We start from the raw sequence: 18,958 nt of genomic DNA, 5'->3' as shown, positions 1-18,958 counted from the left end.
GAGACATTTCCCACCAAATCTCCGAGTGAAAGGAGGCAAATTCAAAGATTCAAAGAGTGTTTGAGAGCAGCAAAGGGGCTGCACATTCCTGATAGCTGTAAGCTGGAAGTGTTATCTGAAGAATCCGCTGGGTCCCGGGCCTGTAGAAAGGGTCTGTATGAGTGGGGAGGGGAAGGGGGAGGGGGGCTTCAAACATGACTGAGCTGAACCTTCTATCGCAATTCAGGCAGGCCAATTAGATTTGTTCTTGCCAATGCAGACTTGTTACAGCAGTGGGGACCAACATTTTGCAGCACGTCGCACCTCGTTTTCTTTCCGCGATCCACCGCTGCCTTTCATTTTTGGGTTCTTCTGCAGCAGCACGACAGCTTCCAGTAGCTTCATCCCTCCTGGTCGACTTCTGTGGCTGTACGGCGGGGCCTCGGAGCGCTCTCACATCTCTTTCTCACGCAGCCCCGGTCTGTTTCTCTTTGCAGGATGCTGGCTGGATTGGAAACGCTGTCATCAAGAGCTTGGCAAGATGGACGACGGACATTTCGTTGTAGCTCGGCGTGCTAGGTGTTTGGTTCTGCGCACTCGTGGCAGGCTCAGTGGCAGGCTCAGTGGTAGGCTCAGTGGCAGGCTAGATGTCAGCAGAAATATGCAGCGTTGGGACTTGTCAGCAGCGTCGTCGCGGATGCTTGCGTGGCAGTTGATGGTCCTGTCGCTATGCCTCCAATTGATGGTGCGCCCTGGCTGCTTGGCCGAGGGGATATCCCTTTGACCGACCGGTTAAGCGCGCATTGGCTGTCACCTGGGAGTCTGGAGTTCGAAGCCCTCTGCGCCTTGCCACACTTGGAAGCGAAACGCAAGTTTGCAGCGAGGACGAGTCCACTGAGATAAACAGGAGCAGCTGATCTCCTGGCAGAAGGCCAGAGAACAGTGAGCGGAACGTGATGGAAGAGTGGCGTGAGGTGAAGAACGGTGTGACGCACGCACGCACACACACTCACACACACACACACACACAATTACCTGGTTCCAGCTGCCGGAAACTGGGAGTGTTTCACATGGAGACATCAGCCAACACGCAGCCTGGGGAACACAATGCAGGAAACACAAGACCTGCCCCTTCCTGTGCAAAGGTGTGTGTGTGTGTGTGTGTGTGTGTGTGTGTGTGTGTGATGAGCACGCACCATAACCCTCATCTTGTGTGTCTAAATAATGGAAAAGATGTTCATGCTTAGAATAAAATGCATATGGGAGCATAAATAAATTAGGCGAGTCCCAGTTTGTTGTCCTCATTTACCCTCCCTGAGCCTGCGTGCGTGTGCGCGTGTGTGTGTGTGTGTGTGTGTGTGTGTGTGTGTGTGTTTGTGTTTGAGCATGTCTGTGTGTATTTTGACATGTCCACAACCTGAGGCAACCAAATCACCTGCAACCAATCAGCTCATTTCCTCTCCTCGGATTGCTGAGGGAAAAAGAGTGACGAGTGACTCATCCCCCACATACCATTCCCATGTTTTTGATCATAAAAATTGTAGCATCATCATGCTTGCAATACTTATTATTTCCCTTTGTAGAGCAATCTCACAATAAAGTTTGTTCTTGTTCTTCATGTTTATTGTGGTTATTTTCTAAGTTTCTTTTTCTGTTCCAACAAGTCCAGAAAGTTTGAGCGATTTATTTCCTAGGCAGTGGGGGAAATCCTCCGGCCACAGCTGATTCATCTTGGCTCTCCAACACAAACATAAAATACAACAAGTGCACCGAGTCACTTTTTCCACCTCGTATTCTCCATTCCGTCATTGTGAACGCTCCGAGAAAAGTTTTCACACGGCCGCTTTAAAAAAACAAGAAAGTTTTCACATGAGCGTAAATGAGAGAAAGGCCAACGATGGCCAACTTCACTACACAAACACACTCGTGCACGGAGGTGCCTGCAGGAAAGACATGACATGTGGCTTTCATGTGGGTGAGGTGGAGCCTGGAGCTCGGACCTCCACGCAGCCTGCAGAACCCGCGACGACACACCTCAGGATGGAAAGCAGCAGCAAGACCACGTTGCTCCGGCCAGAAATCCCAAGTATGCGCTCACGCCAGACGCGCACGGAGGCCCGAGGTGTGCAGCCAAGACCGTGCACGGCTGATAATGACTTCAACCTGGGGCTCCATTCGTCTTTGTGTTTGACTCATCCCAAAACCTTGGCCGCGCCGCTGCTGCGTCCTTTTCCCAGGGAAGCTGGGCGAGGGAGGAGTTACCATCTAAACAGACAAGTAAACTCTGCTGACGCATCTGTTCATCATCTGACTTTTGACGTCGGCCGACGCCTCCCGCCAGGAAGAGAGCGCCAGAGCCGCTCTGCCGCTTTAACCCAAAATGAAGGCGCTGTTCTGAGCCCCGGCGTGTTGATCTCAGCCCGCGCAATGAAATATACATCAACAGCGCGGCAGGAGGAAAAGCTCTGGCGCGAGTTGAAAGAAAATTCTGATGACGAGGAAGAAAGAGTTTGACTCAGAGGCGGAAAGATGAATCAATAATGCGCAATTTCCCTCCATTAAAGCTAATTGAGCTCAGGACTGTTCTGAGTCTGAGGTGCGATGCGTTTCTGCAGGTATTAAACCACTATAATTTATTCACCCGTTCATTTTCATCTATTTTTTTTCTTTAGAAGTCTGGGCTCATTGTCTGCTCCTTGTACACACTTATTTATAGAAATACGTTCTTGAAGAGAATAAATGGAAAATGTTCTTTTTTCCCGTTGTGCAGAAAGATTAGCTGCTTTCATTCTGCGTGACTGTAAGGTCACTGCGACTGCAGGTGACCGTGAATGAACTCGCTCGTATAAAATGAACGGGCAAAATTTACAAGGTCTGATAATGTGAGTCTTCAAAACCACCTTGAGCTCGGCGGAGATAATCACGAATTCTTCCTGTGAGAGAAGCCGCAGATTGCGGAGCAAAAACCACTGATAGAAAGTTCCTCATGTTTTTGGATGGGCGTCCGATCCTTGGGAAACATCAGAAATTAATCAAACCCTGCACACAGGTTCGGCTTTGTGGAAAAAGCCGCAGCTGGTTTAATGCAGCGCCTTTGTGGTGGCGCCGGAGTAAAACAAACGACGTACAACACAGTGCAAAGCAAGCCGGCGGCGAACAGATAATCCAGACTGTTGCTCAACCTTTGGGGTTCGGGGAACAGCGTTGAGAAATTCTCCGTTGTGGGTGACGCACGGCGGGTTGGATTGAATTTTTATCTTTCTGGTAACGTTCTCGAGAAACGCTGTGGGAAGGGGCCGCTTGCGTTGCTTCCAGTACACTGACTCACGTTGTCGGTCTGATAGGAGATCGCCGACGTGATTCAGGTGCGCTGCAGCAGAGAAAAGGGCGTGCACGTGCAGGAAGTGGGGGCGGGACGCTGATAGAATTGTCTTGATTTGCTTTGTTTTCTGCAGCTGCTAAATCCGGGCAGCATCCACCATCACCAAAAAAAAACAAAAAAAAACATGATAACCTTCAACACGACTTTGATTGGTCCACAGCAGCGTGAGCGGAACACAAGCGACACAACATCAAAGATGAAGGTGTTTGGTTGATTCCGCCAGACCCCCGTGTGTCTCCAGGCTCTCTGACGTTCACGAAAATGCCAACTATTTGCCTATCACTGCTTACTCTGCACTCAGGGTCGAGGGGGGCGGGGCGGTGGAGGGAGGGGGGGGAGCCTGTCCCAGCTGAAGGCGCTGTTACAGACACTGCAAACACCAGTGTGCATGTCTTTCTCGGGGAGAGCGTGCAACCTCCCCACAGGGAGGACCCGACCCGGGAATCGAACCCACGACCTTCCTGCTGCGAGGACACAGTTCCGACCACTGCGCCAGGGGTGACTGTCAGACCAGATGGTGGTTTTTGGGACGCGGGGCATCTGGTGAAGGGTGCTCCCCTGGGATTCAGAGACTTTTCTTCGCCTTGAATCATCTTTTCCGTCTCATTGCTAATCATCTATTTTTCACCTTTTCTTTTCCCCCTCTTCAACGCAACTTGAAGGTATTTCACCATCGCCTGGACTCACATTCTGTCCGGAATTTCTCCCTGACAGCAGCTGAGGGTGTTGCCTGAGAGATTTCTCTTTAGCGCGGCTAGAAGTCTCTGCAAAACTTCTGAGACTTTGTCGGAAACAACAAAAAAAAAGTCCTGCTGGCTTCGCTGAAAAGGGTTTTTAGCCAGGAAAGCACCGCGCCAGGTGAACACAGAAATTCCCATATGTTAAAATCATCCTCTGACCCGACGTAGGTGTAAAGTTTCCTCACACACACACACACACACACACACACACACATGCACACACTCACACATGTACACACCCACACACAGGCCTCTCCCCCGTCCAGCTGGAGCCGATTAGTGTTTCTCCGGCCCACAGGAAGTCAGTCATCATTTTGGCCTGACAGGTACATGGAAGAATCTCACCGGCGCTCGGCTCGCCTGTTCTGTTCGGACATCAAACCCTGTAATTCTTTTACAGCGCCGTGGCGTCAGCCCGGATCATCTGGGCCCATCAGCTGGATGGAAGGAAGCGGCGAAGCTTTACCTATACAAAGTCTTTCTGTTGTTTTTCTTCCTTTCTTTCTTTCTTTCTTTCTTTCTGGGCAAGCAGTCTGACTGTGGGCTGAACGGCTTTGTGGATTTTGGCCAGCGGAGGTGGAATCCAGTGGCCACGTCTCGGTTTCACATATTGTTCATACGTGAACAACGTGCTGAACGAGATTTGAGCTATCGCGGTCAGTAAATGTAAAAAGAAAACTGCTGCTAGTGGTGTCAGCGTGGATGCTGCGTTGTGACAGATCACTTTGATCACAACTAGACATCTTGGTTTACTGAAGGCTTTTCTCTCCGTTTCTACTAAGTTGGAAATATCTGTCTGTCTCATCATCTGTGGCTTCAAGAATAATTTCAGCATTAACGGAATCGATTCAGTGGGAAATGAGAATTAGATGGTGATTTAAACAAACCATTTGGATTTTTTTTTCCAATAAAGACCCGAAGACAAGGCCCAGCGCTAATGATGTGTTTACTTCTAGACGCTCACTTTTAATCACGTTTCCACCACAGTTGCACAATTTCAACGCAAGCAGGGACGGGCTAATATGAGACGAGTTCAAATAGGCTTAATCAAAACGCACTGAAATTAAAAAGAGAGAAAAAAAAGAAAGTTTTGGCCGCCTGTGATTTAACGATTCTCGCCGTGACGGCGCACTTCTGCTCATCACACAGTGACCTGAAGAAGAATCCTCCAGCATCCTGGTAAACATCTGACGTCACAGATGGCCTAATGAAAACAGCTGGCACACACACACACACACACACACACACACACACACACAGGTCAGCCCTGTCTCTTTGTATAAATCGTCCTGTAAAGGTCAGTGTCGCAGAAGCAGAAGGTTCCTCGCCTCATTACCAGGATGAGACGACGTAGAGTCGGACATTTACCTCATTAAGAGGAAAAAAAAACATGATTGTAACATGGTGTGGAATGGCGGGCGACTTGCACTCTCACCTGCATCACAGCGTCAAGCCGTGCACTCAGCAGAGCCAAGAGGTGGAGGAGCACCAATCTCTGCTGCCGGCAGCTGATGCAGGAGGAGCAGGAGGAGGAGGAGGAAGAGGAGGAGGAGGAAGAGGAGGATTGGGTTTCAACCCTGGGTGAGGTCTTGCAGGAATATTGTATTACCTCCACTTTGAGCACACTTTGCCTTCTACACTTGCGCCGTGGCCTTGTATTGTGTTACTAAGCACAGCTGGTGTCCTGTGGGTCAAGACGCACTGTTTGCAGATGACACTGCTTGTGAGCAGATGGGATTTAAAGCACTGAGGATCGAACCGTGTCACTCACTGCTGTGGCCAGGAAAAGGGCAGCTTATGCTCCAAATCACAGTCACATACATGCTGGATATTTTTGATGCACACAAGCGAGTTCATATTGAGAAATGTGCAAAAAAAAATGTAGCAGAATCTAAACAAGACACTACACTCGTCACTATGCAGAACTAGACGACAGTTCGTTATTAGAGGAAGAGCAGAGCCACCATCAAAATGCTTCGGAATTTATTTTTTTTTATCAGTGGTGCATTTTGACTGCCACACCATTACCAACTGGCTCAGGTGGTTTTGAAGAGATCTGATTGGCCTGTTTTGAATGTAAAAGCCAATTGCAGTTTTCATTTTAAAGGTCCTCTCAAAAATCCAGAAATGTTTGAAATTCAAACTGGTGAGTCAGGAGAAGAATTTGGAATCACATGCAAATAAAATCACCATGTCAAATTGAAATGAAAATAGAAATGCATTTTTAATTCCCCTTTACCTCATTGTCACTGATTGTCTGAAGTCTCGCATGCACAAAATTCAAAGAAATTTCCCCCAAAAAAGTGCACGGTGCAAAATGTAGGACAGCTGACAAGGTGCCAGACAGAATTAATGCTTGCAGCAGAAAGTCCTTGTTCCCGTGTGCCAATGATAATATGAATCATTGAAAATGAGTGACATCATCCATCTAGTCACTCGTCCTTTAAGTTACGACACCTTTAAATCTACCTTGAGTGTCTTCGGGGACCTGGAGGAGACAACAACCTGGATATTTTCTTCTGCCTCTGTTTCATTAAAAATGAAACGAGACGAGCCCCTCCCCTCAAAAAAAAAAAAAAACCAAAGTGCAATTACCTCCAAATTAAATATTCTGTCATGCTATTATCACAACCGTTTCCTTCCGCCTGGCTGAGTCTCCATTCATAATTTAATCTTTTATGCACTTCCCCTGTCAAGGTGTTGCCAGCGCTCCTGGCAAGGTGGAGCAGAGAGCGAGGAGGGAGGGGCCCAGACGATTGGTCGGCCTCGCTGCGGGTCAATTATCCATTTAAGAGGTTCCTCCTGTGATGTTGTTGACAAGTGGGTCGGAGTTTCACCTGGAGCGAAGATGTTTCCAGGCAACATCAGGAGGAGGGCAAAGAAAACAGGGTTGGGGGGATGGCGGGGAGGAGTGTATGTAAAGTACTGTATGTTCCTTAAAAGGTCTGACATTAGACCTTTATCCAGGTCTTTGTTTTTCATGACCTTCCAGAGGGGGAAGCTGCACATCAGTTACACTAAAAATCATATCAAATGTATTTAGCCCTTTATTTACAGCCATCTGTTTAAGCATATTAGGAATGGGAGAAAAGAGAAGGCGGTCTCAGAGGACAGAGCCAATGCCTGTCTTGGGGTGAGGCTCTATAGTTTCCATGTCTGGAAACAGATTATTACATTTGTGCCGCTTTGAGTGACACAGCCTTCGACCGTATATGCGAAAATGCAGCTACACGAAGGACTGAAAAATGCATCTATGGATGAAATAATTTTGGATGGATCAGTGATGCCACTGGTCGATTTATTGCTGAGTAAGTCACCAATGATGTTGCGTCAGAGCAGAAGGTGATCTTCTGCATTAATCCCACAGCAGTCACAACAACATGGAAGAAACGCGCTAGACGGATGTTCAGAGAAGTTCAGGGTCTTTTATTTTGAAAGGAAAACTCCTTAGCAACCGTGAGGCACTGAAAGCCCCCACCACCGTTGCTTCCACCAAAGTTCCGGAGTGGGGAGCGGCTCTGAAGTTTGGGAGAACAGGAGGAGGTTCGGGATGGATGGCAGGTGGAGAGAGGAGTAAAAAAAAAAAAAAGCAGTGTTTGAATATTACATTTTTGTCTTTTATCACATCAAGACGGACGCAAGTGTGACGTGTGAGATATGAGGCCTCCTCGCCGCGCTGATGGCCGACTGTCAGAGCAGATTTAGTGCAGAGCAAAGAAAATGCAGCGGGGCGGCCTGATCCAGACAAAGTGCAATTAGTGTCAAAAAGTGAAAGATGAGCCGAGGGTGGACGGTCGGTGCTGATCTGAGGACGGGACCCGACTTGTGTTGCCGCCATTAAATGATACGCCAGCCTGCGGGTTCACGATGCGCTGGGAGTGGCGGGACGTAGCGTTTTGGGATTAGTTTAAAGCTAATCTGCACACTGGACAGCAGGAACTAAAAAAAAAAAAAAAAAACACTTTATTTTAGGCTTCATGTCGGGTCGGTACTCAAAAAAAAAGATCCAGATGGCAGCTTTCAAGACGGATCAGTGAGATCTCGCTTTGCAAAGTTCAAGGATCCCACCGAAGAGCTCGGCGACGTTCCGAGATTCGTCTGGCGTTGTGTGAGTCTGTAGCTTTGACGTGGTCCCCCATAATCTGAATAATCACCTGGTTCATGAATTAAATGTGCGCTTTCGCTCTTTATTCGCTCGTCTTTTTTCCCCCCCCCTCCCCCACGTTGCCCTCCAGATACTCGCGAAATCCCGACAAGCGGCGGAGTCTTTGACTTTCATCTTGAATAACATCAAGCGGGATGAGTCACACGGCTCCTTGACGCAGAGCTCGGCTTCTTTACCCATCAGGCACTCGGGGCTGAAGCGGGGTGAGGTCACCGCTGATGGGATGTCAGAGCGGCGGGGATGGGGAGAAGAGAAATATCACATCATACTAATAAAAAGAAAAGAGGAATAACAGGAGTTAGAGGCAAAACAAAAAAAAAGGAATGAAGCGCTTTAGTGTCGAAAAAAAAAACAAGACGTCAGCTGTTTTTAGAGCCGTAATTCTTTCGCACTGAAACAACTCTTTAGACGCACACATCGCACAGGTGTTCCAGCGTTTTGCCGCGTTTGGTGTTTTTTTTTTTCTTCCTTTTTTTTTTTACGACCAAAGTGTACACGGACAGAATATTTTAATCCTCATGCGCGTGATGCCTGCAGAGCTTGTGGGAGAACGCACTCCTGCAGGAAATCTGTGGACACGAACACAACACACACACACACACACACACACACACACACACACACACACACACACACACACACACACACACACACACACACAAGCCACAGCCATTAAAGTGCTGACAGCGGTGCTTTGTACACAGACGCGTGTGTGTGTATGTGTTTCCAAAGCTCCGAGGTGGGGCTGGAAGTAGGATGCACCACCTGATGTGTGTGTGTGTCACACAGCTGAAACATCCTGTGGGAAAGGGGCGGGGCTTGCACGGGTCTTCCTTTTGTTGGCCGCCTGACGGAGGAGACGAGGTGTTGCTTCCGTCTCGCTGCTCGGAATGCAAGGGGCAATAAGTGATTTTAGTGTTGCTTTTGCGCGGATGGAGAAGATTTTGTCCTCAGAATAAAAGTCAAGTTTGGAGTTTCAAGACGCTCAGGTGGGATTTTAACCCGAGACGACAGGTGGAGTGTTTCTCCAATCTGTGCAGGGTGTTTTGACGTGAGTTCGTGTCGGGGGAAACAGCCCATGGAAAACACTCGCAAAGGCCCGAGCTGGACCTCTAAAACTGAGGTTGATTTGACAAACTGCCTGTCGGTCACATTAAAAGCGGGCACATCAGAGAGACTGGCTGGTCCCAGCACCAGGTTCCCATTGGACTCACTGAGCTTATGGGAAGCGGCCTTATTGAAAGGAGGAATTCAGCAAAAAAAAAAATCGGGCACCATGACGCTTATGGCAGGAAGTGAAAGCGTAGAGCGCTTCCTGCTCCCGATAAACAGCCACATAACAGCGATTGGACGCGGTCAACGGCTTGTGAGAGAGCAACCTGCCAAACTCTCCTTTGTGTGACAAGCAAAACAGAAGGGTAAAAGAGCAAAATGCTAAAAGGGACGTTTTCATGCTGTGAAATTCGGGACTGTCTTCAAAACCGTCCCGTGTCTCGAAGGAAGATGTTGCAACGAGCCACTTTAAACGTGCCTTTTTTAAAAATTAAAGCTATTTTACGCCGCTACTGCAAATTCTCTCCAAACCCCAATTTGCGTTGCGAAGCACCCCCGCTGTTCGGCATTTAAATAGAAATCATTTTGTTATGGTCATTGCAAGGAAAAAAAAAAAAAAGGTCTGCAGAATTTATAAAAGGGACTCATTTATTCCTCAAGGAGTCAGGCTGGCTCGGTCATGTGACTCCCATGTGTCCGGGGCCGCAGCAAATGAGGTCAGCCTCCAGGTATGGGCTCCAACAGCAGGCAGCGCCCCAGGACACACACACACACACACACACACACACACACACACACACACACACACACACACACGCACGCACGCACACGCACAGACACAGACACACACACGAGCAGAGAGCCGTGCAGTGAAAATGCACACGCATGTATAACGAGCGCGGCACACGTTGGTTGCAGACATGATGCAAAATGACATCAGCTGCTCCTGCGCGTGAGTCACTCCGGCGGCTGATAAAGGCTCGCCATTATCAGCGGCGCGAGCGAGCAAACAGGCCGGGTTATCGCCGCACACATCACCTGAGGTGGACGTGGCTCTATTGATCCCCGGCGTGACGCGGAGGAGGAGGCGGACGGTCGCCCCGCAGGAAATGAATGTTTTTCCAGAGAGACCCAGACGAGGCTGGGAGGGGGCAGTCCGGAGAGAGGTGTTTATGAATTTGGAGGCTGAACCCCGTGTGTGTGTGTGTGTGTGTGTGTGTGTGTGTGTGTGTGTGTGCGTGCGCGTGCGCGTGCGTGCTTGTTTGAATGTAAAGCAGATCAGACGTTTTCTTTTTTTTTTTTTTTTTACCTAATGTGATTTATTTAAGACCCTGCATCAACCGCTTCTTATCAACGGCGGAGACTGAAAGATGTGAGAGAAGCATGAAGCCTGGAAGCCCCGCAGCCGTACAAAATAGGCTGCTGATCATTTGCTTTCTGCATTCACGTACATCAGTCAAAGTGATTCAATCAGTTACGAGGGACTGTGTGACAGACGGGATGTGACGTGGAATTGTTTTCACACTTCAGTCTACAAAAGATGGCAAACTTTCTACCTGTGGTCAATCAGATTGTTTTTTTTTTTTTCGCACTACAAATCGAGTCTATTGTTGGTAGCTCTGATAAAAGCCTCCAACTGGTGCGAGGGGCGGAGGTTGACTAAACCAGTGTTTATCAATTGGGGGGCCGGGGCCCAAAAGTGTGTCGCGGAGCTGTTTTGATTGGGTCGTGGATTTCTGGGCAGTTAGAGAGAGAGAGAGAGAGAGAGAGAGAGAGAGAGAGAGAGAGAGAGAGAGAGAGAGAGAGAGAGAGAATCTTGGGCATTTATTTTGCAGGACACACAACTCAATTCAATAAGTTCAATAATTTATTTAATAAAGACAATAGAAAGTGGACTTCATTTTTTTGGAATAAATTTGGTGCTGTGGCAAAAAAAATTAGGTCGCCACTTCATGATGAAGACAAAATGTGAGTCCTGAGACTCAACCACTGGTGGAGTGGTTATTTGCTTGTCCTTTAATAAGGAAAACCCCCTTCAGATCACTGATGTGGTGTCCTGAACACTCTGAAACGCTGGAGGTTTTTCCACAGAGCAGCAGTGCAGCTGCGCTGAGAGCTCAGAACGTAGCCCTTTCTTTCCCTGCTGATGTGATTCTCCATTGCAGTCTGCTTTTCCTGTGTGCTTTCGACTGTTCCCACACACCCACCCACCCACACACACACACACACACACACACACACACACACACACACACACACACACACACACAATTTTACGAAACAGCAAACACACACCTGAGTGCGTGCTCGGCCAAGTGACCCCTGGCTTACCTGTGTGCAGTCAAAACAGCCCCTCTAGACTTTATCCTGTCAAACAGCAGCGCTTATCTCAGGTAACAGGATCCAATGGAAATCCAAATCTTTTGGGTCCGACCGTCTCGATCAATGGCTAATCAATAACACTGTACCTCAGGTGATAGGGAACACGGTGAGCGTGCCTTGCAGGCGCCTCGGTCGCCGTAACAACCGAGCGGCCTCCGGAGAGTCAATGTCCTCCTATTAGAGGGTTGAGATGTTTCCATGCCAGGTTAAAACAGTGGAGGAAGCCACAGACTAACCCTGTAATTAACCTTGTCATGAGGAAAATATTTCCCAGCCGAGAGTTTCCTTAATTCTAGGGTTCGTGCCCTCCCTTGTCCTCTTTAATGCCGCGCGTCTCTGCCGCCTTCGCAGCGTATCATTAATAGGACGCTCTCTCTCCGCTGCAGACGGAGGAGCCTGATGAGCTCCCCAGCCACTCGGCCCCACCAGTGATTTGCGCCCGCGTTACTCATCCCCACGCAGAAAATGACATTATTCATCCCGTCGGCCTACAGAGTCGCTCTCCGGCTCGCAGAAATGAATTGATTTGTTTGCCGGTTATGTCACGTGTTTGGCGAGATTAGCATATCGGAGACTGAGCTGCGCCGCATAAATACCGCCGGCTCGTCTCAGAGGCTGAGTGTCAACATGTAAAACAAACACGGGAGGGGGGGGCAAGAGGGGGTCAAGCGGCGCGTAAAGACTCGTGGATGACATAAGTTGAGCGAGCAGTGGGCGATCAAACGGTCCTGTTTGTGTCGACTTGACCAGTGTGCTGAAACAAATGTGTGCACGAGTGTGGAACGAGTGTTCGCCGCGGTAAACAGGACGACTCCTGGAAGCCGCTACCTGCATCTGTCTCTTTTTAGGACACATGCTAATTAGGTTGTTGCCTTTTGTCATCGTCGTGGTACTATTATGGTGATTGCGGCACCCTTGGGGGGAGTGGGGTGGGGTGGGGGGGCGGTGCCTGGTGCTTTTGAAATGTGCTTTATACTGCCACCTACTACTACTGCTGCAACTGCCACTGGTGTGTAATATCTCCGTACCTTTTTATTACGTGAACAGAATCGTGCCATCGCGACTCACGCCCGCGAAGGAGGTAAAAAATGTTCCCTGATGATTTCCTTCTCTGTGTGTCCACGTGCTGCAGTTTGTGTGCAAAAGACTGTGAGAAATACTCAATAAATGTTGAACTCAATTCCTTTTTCATGCTCACTCCCTCACCTTCACCTCATATTGTCTTTCTTTAGATGGAAAAACATTTAAAGTGCTGATGATGACCACAAGATAATATCTAAAGGCTTAAAGGCCAATCGCAGCGGTGATTCAAAGAAACAGCAAATCTCAGCCAATTAGTGAAACTCAATTTTTGGGGGACTGCAGAAATATTTCCTCTGAACTACAAAAGGCAAGTTGCGTCTAAATGAATCATTTAACGTTATTTATTCATTACATCTAACTAGAAAGGGAACGCACTCTGACGCAACACAACAGACAAGAAAAATATGTTATGGGAATCACCCTTTGAAAAACATTACATTAATTTAAGGGTCACTGTGTTCTCCAGCTTACAGCAGAGAACCTTGGCCCTGTGTAAACGGCCGGTGCAAAGCACCATCACTAATCCGTCCAGGGGTTAAATTCCCTCTTAGTCCCTGTCAGATCCGTGGATTCAACGAAGTAGACCCCTACCTGACTCGTGACAAAGGAAAGTGCTGAGGAAGGAATAAAGAGGCCGCCGGCCCGAGGGCTCACCTCTTCAAAGAACAATGCTGGCCACTGATTGGCTCGCCGCTCACCAGGAAGGATAATCCTGCAGGAGAGCCCCAAATATTCATGCCAATGCCAAATTAGCATCAAATAATGGAATCCATTTCCTTTTCCCCATTGCAGGCGGCTGATACCTGCAGAGATGTTGTGATGTAGCTGGTCAGGAAGATACTGCAGCCACAGGAGATTCAGTTCCAGGTCTGGCTGATGCGGAGGTGCAGGTGCTGGTCATTGTAAGGTCACAACTTTTACCTTTCTGCTAAAAGAAGGAAAAGTAGAAGTGGCTAAAAGTGGTTCAGTGTCAATTCAATATACTCTACTGAATTTCTATCATCAGATATCTTTGATTTCACACCTTCATCTTCAAATTCATACATGCAGATTAAAACATAAAAAAAAAAAAAAATTTCTATGTGTAGTAGTAAACAAACTTAGTCATTTGGATTATACTGTAAATACAGCAGGAGACAACAGTGTTGTATCAACAAACACAACAAGCTAAAATAACAGTTTGCCCTATTTGGAATCGTGCTCATTTTATTTTATTTTTTCAAATTAAAACTGTCGACTCTAATTTCCTTTCCCCCTCCTGGCGTCGACCGAGGATCTCATCCAGGAGAGTCCTCCTCGTGTGCCCGAACTGGAAACCTGATCGTCGGCAGGTACAAGAATAGATCGACAGAACTATGGAGAACTCTCGTCTGACCCGCTGTGAACTTTTGTCCAAGCCCAGGACAAACCTGAGTGCAGTGTTTGTGCAAGACATTTATCTTTGGACTCAGCTCTTCCTTGTTGTTGCTCTAAGCGACAAATATGTTGCATTAGCTTATGTGCTATATTATGACTACAAATGTTTTGTATTGTTGTTTTAGACACTTTTATTATTATTATTATTATTATTAATTTAAAAAAAAAGACAAATACGAGTGTGATGTTAATGTTTTCAAAGTTTACACTTGCAAAATAATTATTTTCATGTCATATAATATAAATATTACTAACCATAATATTTGGATAATTTGGGGTATTTTATCTTTCGTAATCAAATAAAAATGTGATAAGCTGTGCCACTTTTTCTTAGTCCTTTATTGAATTAAGATCAAGATGTGTGTAAATGCTTCTCCAGTTACTTTATCTTGCAGAAGCAAAGCGTATGCAACAGTCTGTTCCATAAACTAGTATAGCTCCTGCACTCCTGCATGATTCCAAACAGCATGATTCCAAACAGCATGACATTTTCTGCCCCAGTCAGCACATAAATGGGCAAATGCATCGTGGAACTGAATTGCTTAATTAGAATGATGCTTTAATGTATCTTAAAAAGTTGCATCGTGCACCACATTAAAGCAGCCGACACGTTGCCAGGTGGCTCGATATATAATATTGATATTTCATACACAAAAAGCAAAACATAACTGAAGCCATGAAATAAAGTTGTTGACCTCTGAGAGTGAAAGAAAGTAGCACAGCAAAGCCTGCTAACTCAGTCAGCTGCCCTTTTAAATTTACTTCTGATCACTTTGTCAGCTTTTTATATATCTATACATACCACTAATATTAATAGTAATCATTGTGAAGTAGCCAGTGATACATCTCCCGCCCCCCGGCAGTCAACAGGAGCAGCAGGAGTTCGGAGAAACACACCAATGCGCGGCCAGTAGGAGGGGCCGTGTGCTGAGGTGTTTTTCAGAAGGTGTTGCCGTAAACCCGATCCCGTGTGTCGCAAACCAGGTGTTTTTTTTTTCTCCCCTCCCCTTTCTGCTCTGGAGGGAGGGAGGGAGGGAGGGGTGAGAAGGTGTCTGTCGTAAAGCTGAGGGACGGAGGGGGGGGGTGACGGTGATGAGGGAGGGGTGAGGCTGGCTGGGGTGAGGCAGCAGGAGGAGGGAGGGAGGGAGGAGAGGGAGGTAACAGGCGAGCGGCAGCGCTTCACACTCAGCGAGAGGATCATGGCGGATGGCCCCAGGTGTAAGCGCAGAAAGCAGGCGAACCCGAAGCGGAGTAACGGTAAGTGTCTCCCCGGTTCTCCACCCGCCACCTCCCCCCCCGCCGAAGCGAAGCTCCTCCGTCGCCTCGGACCCACTGTCCCCGCGTCAAGTGGGCGAACTTGCCCTCAGACGCGACGCGAGTGGAGTGCGAGCACGTTTCCGAGGAGTTGCTGCTGTCCCAGTGCGGCTGCTGGCCGCTGTACCGTTATACCTGGCTGGGCTGCCTGCTCTCCCTCCGCCTAGCGGCGCGCTGCGCCGCACCGCGGCCGCCTGGCCGGACCGTTATCCGCCCCGCGATGTTGGGGGGGAGCGCTCGGCGATCGCCTCGCCACTTTAATCTCACTTTCCACACTCTTTCACACGACTTTTTCGTCCCTGCCGACGACTTTTTTTCTCCCAGCCCTCCTCCTTCTGCGCCTCCTCCCTGCCTGTAGCGACACTTGACGGCAGGTTTGCGGAGCTTTTTTCTTCTTCTCCTTCCTCGCAGCGCAAACAACGTGGCCCGTTTCGAACACAGTCCTGCTAGTTTGACTTTTATGAATTGTGTTCCGTGTTCGGTGTGCTGCCGGGGAAACTCGAAGCTTTTTTCCCCCCCTCGGCGCCCCGATCGGCGCACTTTGTCGTCTGTTGTTTTCAAGAGAATATTTTAACTTTATCTGCCCTGCGCTGATGGCCGGATGGGGAGGGAGGGAGGAGAGGGGAGGGTGGATCGTGCTTGCGCGAAGGGGAGTGCATGCGGATTTTTTTTTTTTTTTCGTGTGTATGTGTGTGTGTGTGTGTGTATTTTTTGTGTGCGTAGGATTTGGCGTGTTTATGGTGAGGGCACGGGGTGTTTATTTGATCAGAAAGCCTGTCTGCTCCGGCTCTAGAGGTTGAGGTAAGAGCGAGACGTCTGTCTTCCGCAACATTTTTTTTTTTTTTTTTTTTTTTTTGCTAAACTTGAGCGTCTCCCCCGTGAGGCGCAGCACCAGCCTCGCCTAGAAAAAGTCACGCTTTTACTCTCGGCCGCGTGTTTTGCGGTTCTTTTCTGCGGGCGTCGTTCCTTTCGACACTTTGCGCCCCGGTTTCACGTCGCCTCCGTCTATTCGGCGGTGCAAGGATCGGATTTGGTTTGAACGACGCAGCGCTGTTCTGGCTCCTTTTATTCTTCAAAAAGGGAGTGTCGGGGAAATATAGCCGGAGTTTGTGTTTTGAAGTACTTTTTTCTGTGTGTGGCGTGAGTGCGCGTTTAAATCCACCTGTTAGAACGCGTGTAAAAATAGACGGGTTTGATTTAGCGTCCTCAAATTTGCACAACCCACCGGAGCCCCTGATTGGTCGGTTCCTTACCTGTACTCACCCCTCTCGGTATCCCGTCAGCCAATAAAAAGGTAAACACATTTTTTTTTTAAATATATATTTATTTATATACGTATATTAACTGCAAGGCGTAACGTGTGCAGGAGAGCCGAGGGGCAGGAAAGCACCTTTTATTTTATTTTTTCAAAAAGAAAAAAAAAAAAAATCCTCCCTCCTGCCTGCTGACGACACGACGGTGACCGTGCGCGTCCGTACAGGAGCCACCGCCACCATCATCATCCTCACCGTCATCATGTTTACCTGAACGCGGATAACGGGCTTGACAAATGGCCTAGAAATAGACGGGAATTAAAACACCTGCGGCTCTCGACGGTGCCCGGAACCAGACGCGATCGCCGTCTTCACCTTGAAAAGAACAAAAAAAGCCTCCGTGTTTCGCGTCGGGAAGGAAAAAAACCGCTCCAAATGTCAACGTGTGCAGGTAGAGACGCGGTTCTCTCACTCTCTCTCTCTCTCTCTCTCTTTTATTTGGTAGTTTCCTCCCCTTCTTTCACGCCACCCCCCATGCCAGCCTACGATGGATGCTCGCCCTCCCTTCATTCTCGCGGGATTTATCTCATCGACACGCATTTTCTGCCCCACTTGTGCATGTTTGTGTGTGTTATTTATTTATTTATTTTTTTTTTAAATCTTTACTCCACACCTTTTTTATGCGTGCAGTCTGCCCGCTTCGCTTGAGTGCTTCAAACAGCTGTGTGCGCGTGTGTGTGTGTGTATGTATATGCGTGTGCGTGCGCACAGGATATGATGATACACGGACGGGCTCAAGGTGGACGTGACTCCACGAAGCCGTCTGCCGTGAATAAGTGCGCCCGGTGCATGTTGTTACAGCCTTCCTCCGCGTCCATTGTGTTGGCGCTGATTCGTGCGCGGAGAGGAATGGCGGTCAGTACCATCACTGCAGTGAAGGCGGGGTTGCAGTGTGTGTGTGTGTGTGTGTGTGTGTGTGTGTGTGTGTGTGTGTGTGTGTGTGCCCCGTGGATGGGAGACAGCCAGGTACGCAAGGTGATGCAACACCTATAAAGGTGTATTTTTTTTTTAAGTCGATTTTTTTTTCTGTGACGTGAGCGCAACTTGAGAAAAAGTGCAATGTTGTAAAAAAATAAATAAAAATAAAAATAAAAAAAAATCACCGTGAAATTAGATTATAAGGACGATGCAACGCGTCCTCGTCCTTGCGCACAATCAAGATGGCAAAAAAAAAACAACACAAAAACGAGGTACCTTGATCCACTGCGCGCCGTCGCCATCTGCCCATCGGCGCTCGATTGCACAGCCTTGCCAGAGCTGCCTGCAGCAGTTTAAAGGCGCATTCGCAACAGTTCTGCCTTCCACATGACTGTGCTTAGCCCGGGTGCTAATGTCCCGCGACCTCCACCAGCCTGTCAACACAGCAGCAGCAGCAGCAGCAGCTGCCGCGAGCAGCCACGCGGGGGCTTTGATTTGTGCTTTTTGACATTGATGTTAATTAGCGAGACTGACTGCGGTCCGTGAATGCAGCCTGTTTTGTTTAGCGGTTCTGTATAAATGTGAAGAATCTTCCGCCACATGGCCGCCCGAGTGGTGTTGTTGATTGTTTGAATGCCAGTTTGACCGTGGCATTTTGAAGGCAGTCCCTTATCGTGTCAGTGAACTCCCCAGAAACAAGAAAAGTTCATCCTTTATTTGCTAAAAAAGAAAATCACCCCTTTGTAAAGTCACAAGGGGGCCCTGATTCTTGATATATTCTAAATAGGTGTTGTTTTTGTCCCCTTGCTAACATGCTTTTCATCACCCTCCCTAATAATCGTTATATTATATCATCAAGTCAGCTGTGCTATTTTTATGCCGGTGAAATAGCAGCCAATTTGAAACCAGATTATTTGTCCAGTCTGAGAAACGGGTAGGATATGGGACCTTTTGCAGTTTGTTTGTTCTTCTTGTCTTACACTTCATAGCTTTAAATGAAATACATTGTTTGATGGCAAATCGTGATGAGATAATTATCATTTGGTGAGATCTTGATCACACTCTTCAAAGCGCAGGATGACATAACGGCAGCGTCTTCAAGTTTTTTCTTGTTTGCTTGCGTGGTAAAAATAGGACGGAAAACTCCGCACCTCAGTGTTCATCAACGAACAGAAAAAGCACGTTTGGTTTAAAAACTTGTGCAGAAAAGGCA

General features: G+C 48.0%; 1 protein-coding gene and 2 long non-coding RNA genes across 5 annotated transcripts in view; 2 read left to right on the top strand and 1 right to left on the bottom strand.

Annotated features, from left to right (window-relative positions):
* Positions 1–8,311: 8,311 nt before the first annotated feature.
* Positions 8,312–13,703, bottom strand: LOC142885629 (uncharacterized). Its single transcript, XR_012926311.1, has 3 exons — positions 13,588–13,703; positions 13,439–13,496; positions 8,312–8,534 (listed from the first exon to the last, which is right to left on the bottom strand). It is a non-coding gene; the product is annotated as an uncharacterized LOC142885629 (long non-coding RNA).
* On the top strand, positions 12,474–14,340 carry LOC142885630 (uncharacterized). The gene is made up of 2 exons (XR_012926312.1): positions 12,474–12,601; positions 13,577–14,340. It is a non-coding gene; the product is annotated as an uncharacterized LOC142885630 (long non-coding RNA).
* A 982-nt stretch (positions 14,341–15,322) lies between these two features.
* Positions 15,323–18,958, top strand: part of LOC142885628 (zinc finger E-box-binding homeobox 1-like) — a 51,147-nt gene continuing 47,511 nt past the window's right edge. The window contains exon 1 of one of the 3 annotated variants that reach the window (XM_076022287.1): positions 15,323–15,457. In XM_076022287.1, the coding sequence (XP_075878402.1) occupies positions 15,400–15,457 (58 nt within the window). In that variant the 5' untranslated portion in view covers positions 15,323–15,399. Of the gene's footprint in view, positions 15,458–16,939; positions 17,219–18,958 lie in introns of those variants that run through there. The other 2 variants (XM_076022286.1, XM_076022288.1) reach the window with 2 other exon arrangements.

Source organism: Nelusetta ayraudi, unplaced genomic scaffold, assembly GCF_046127955.1.
Source record: "Nelusetta ayraudi isolate G7.1 ecotype Tasmania unplaced genomic scaffold, CSIRO-AGI_Nayr_v1 ptg000011l, whole genome shotgun sequence".
Lineage (NCBI taxonomy): Eukaryota > Metazoa > Chordata > Actinopteri > Tetraodontiformes > Monacanthidae > Nelusetta > Nelusetta ayraudi.
Note: the sequence above shows the minus strand (reverse complement) of the source record. Positions and strands in the feature narration are given on the sequence as shown.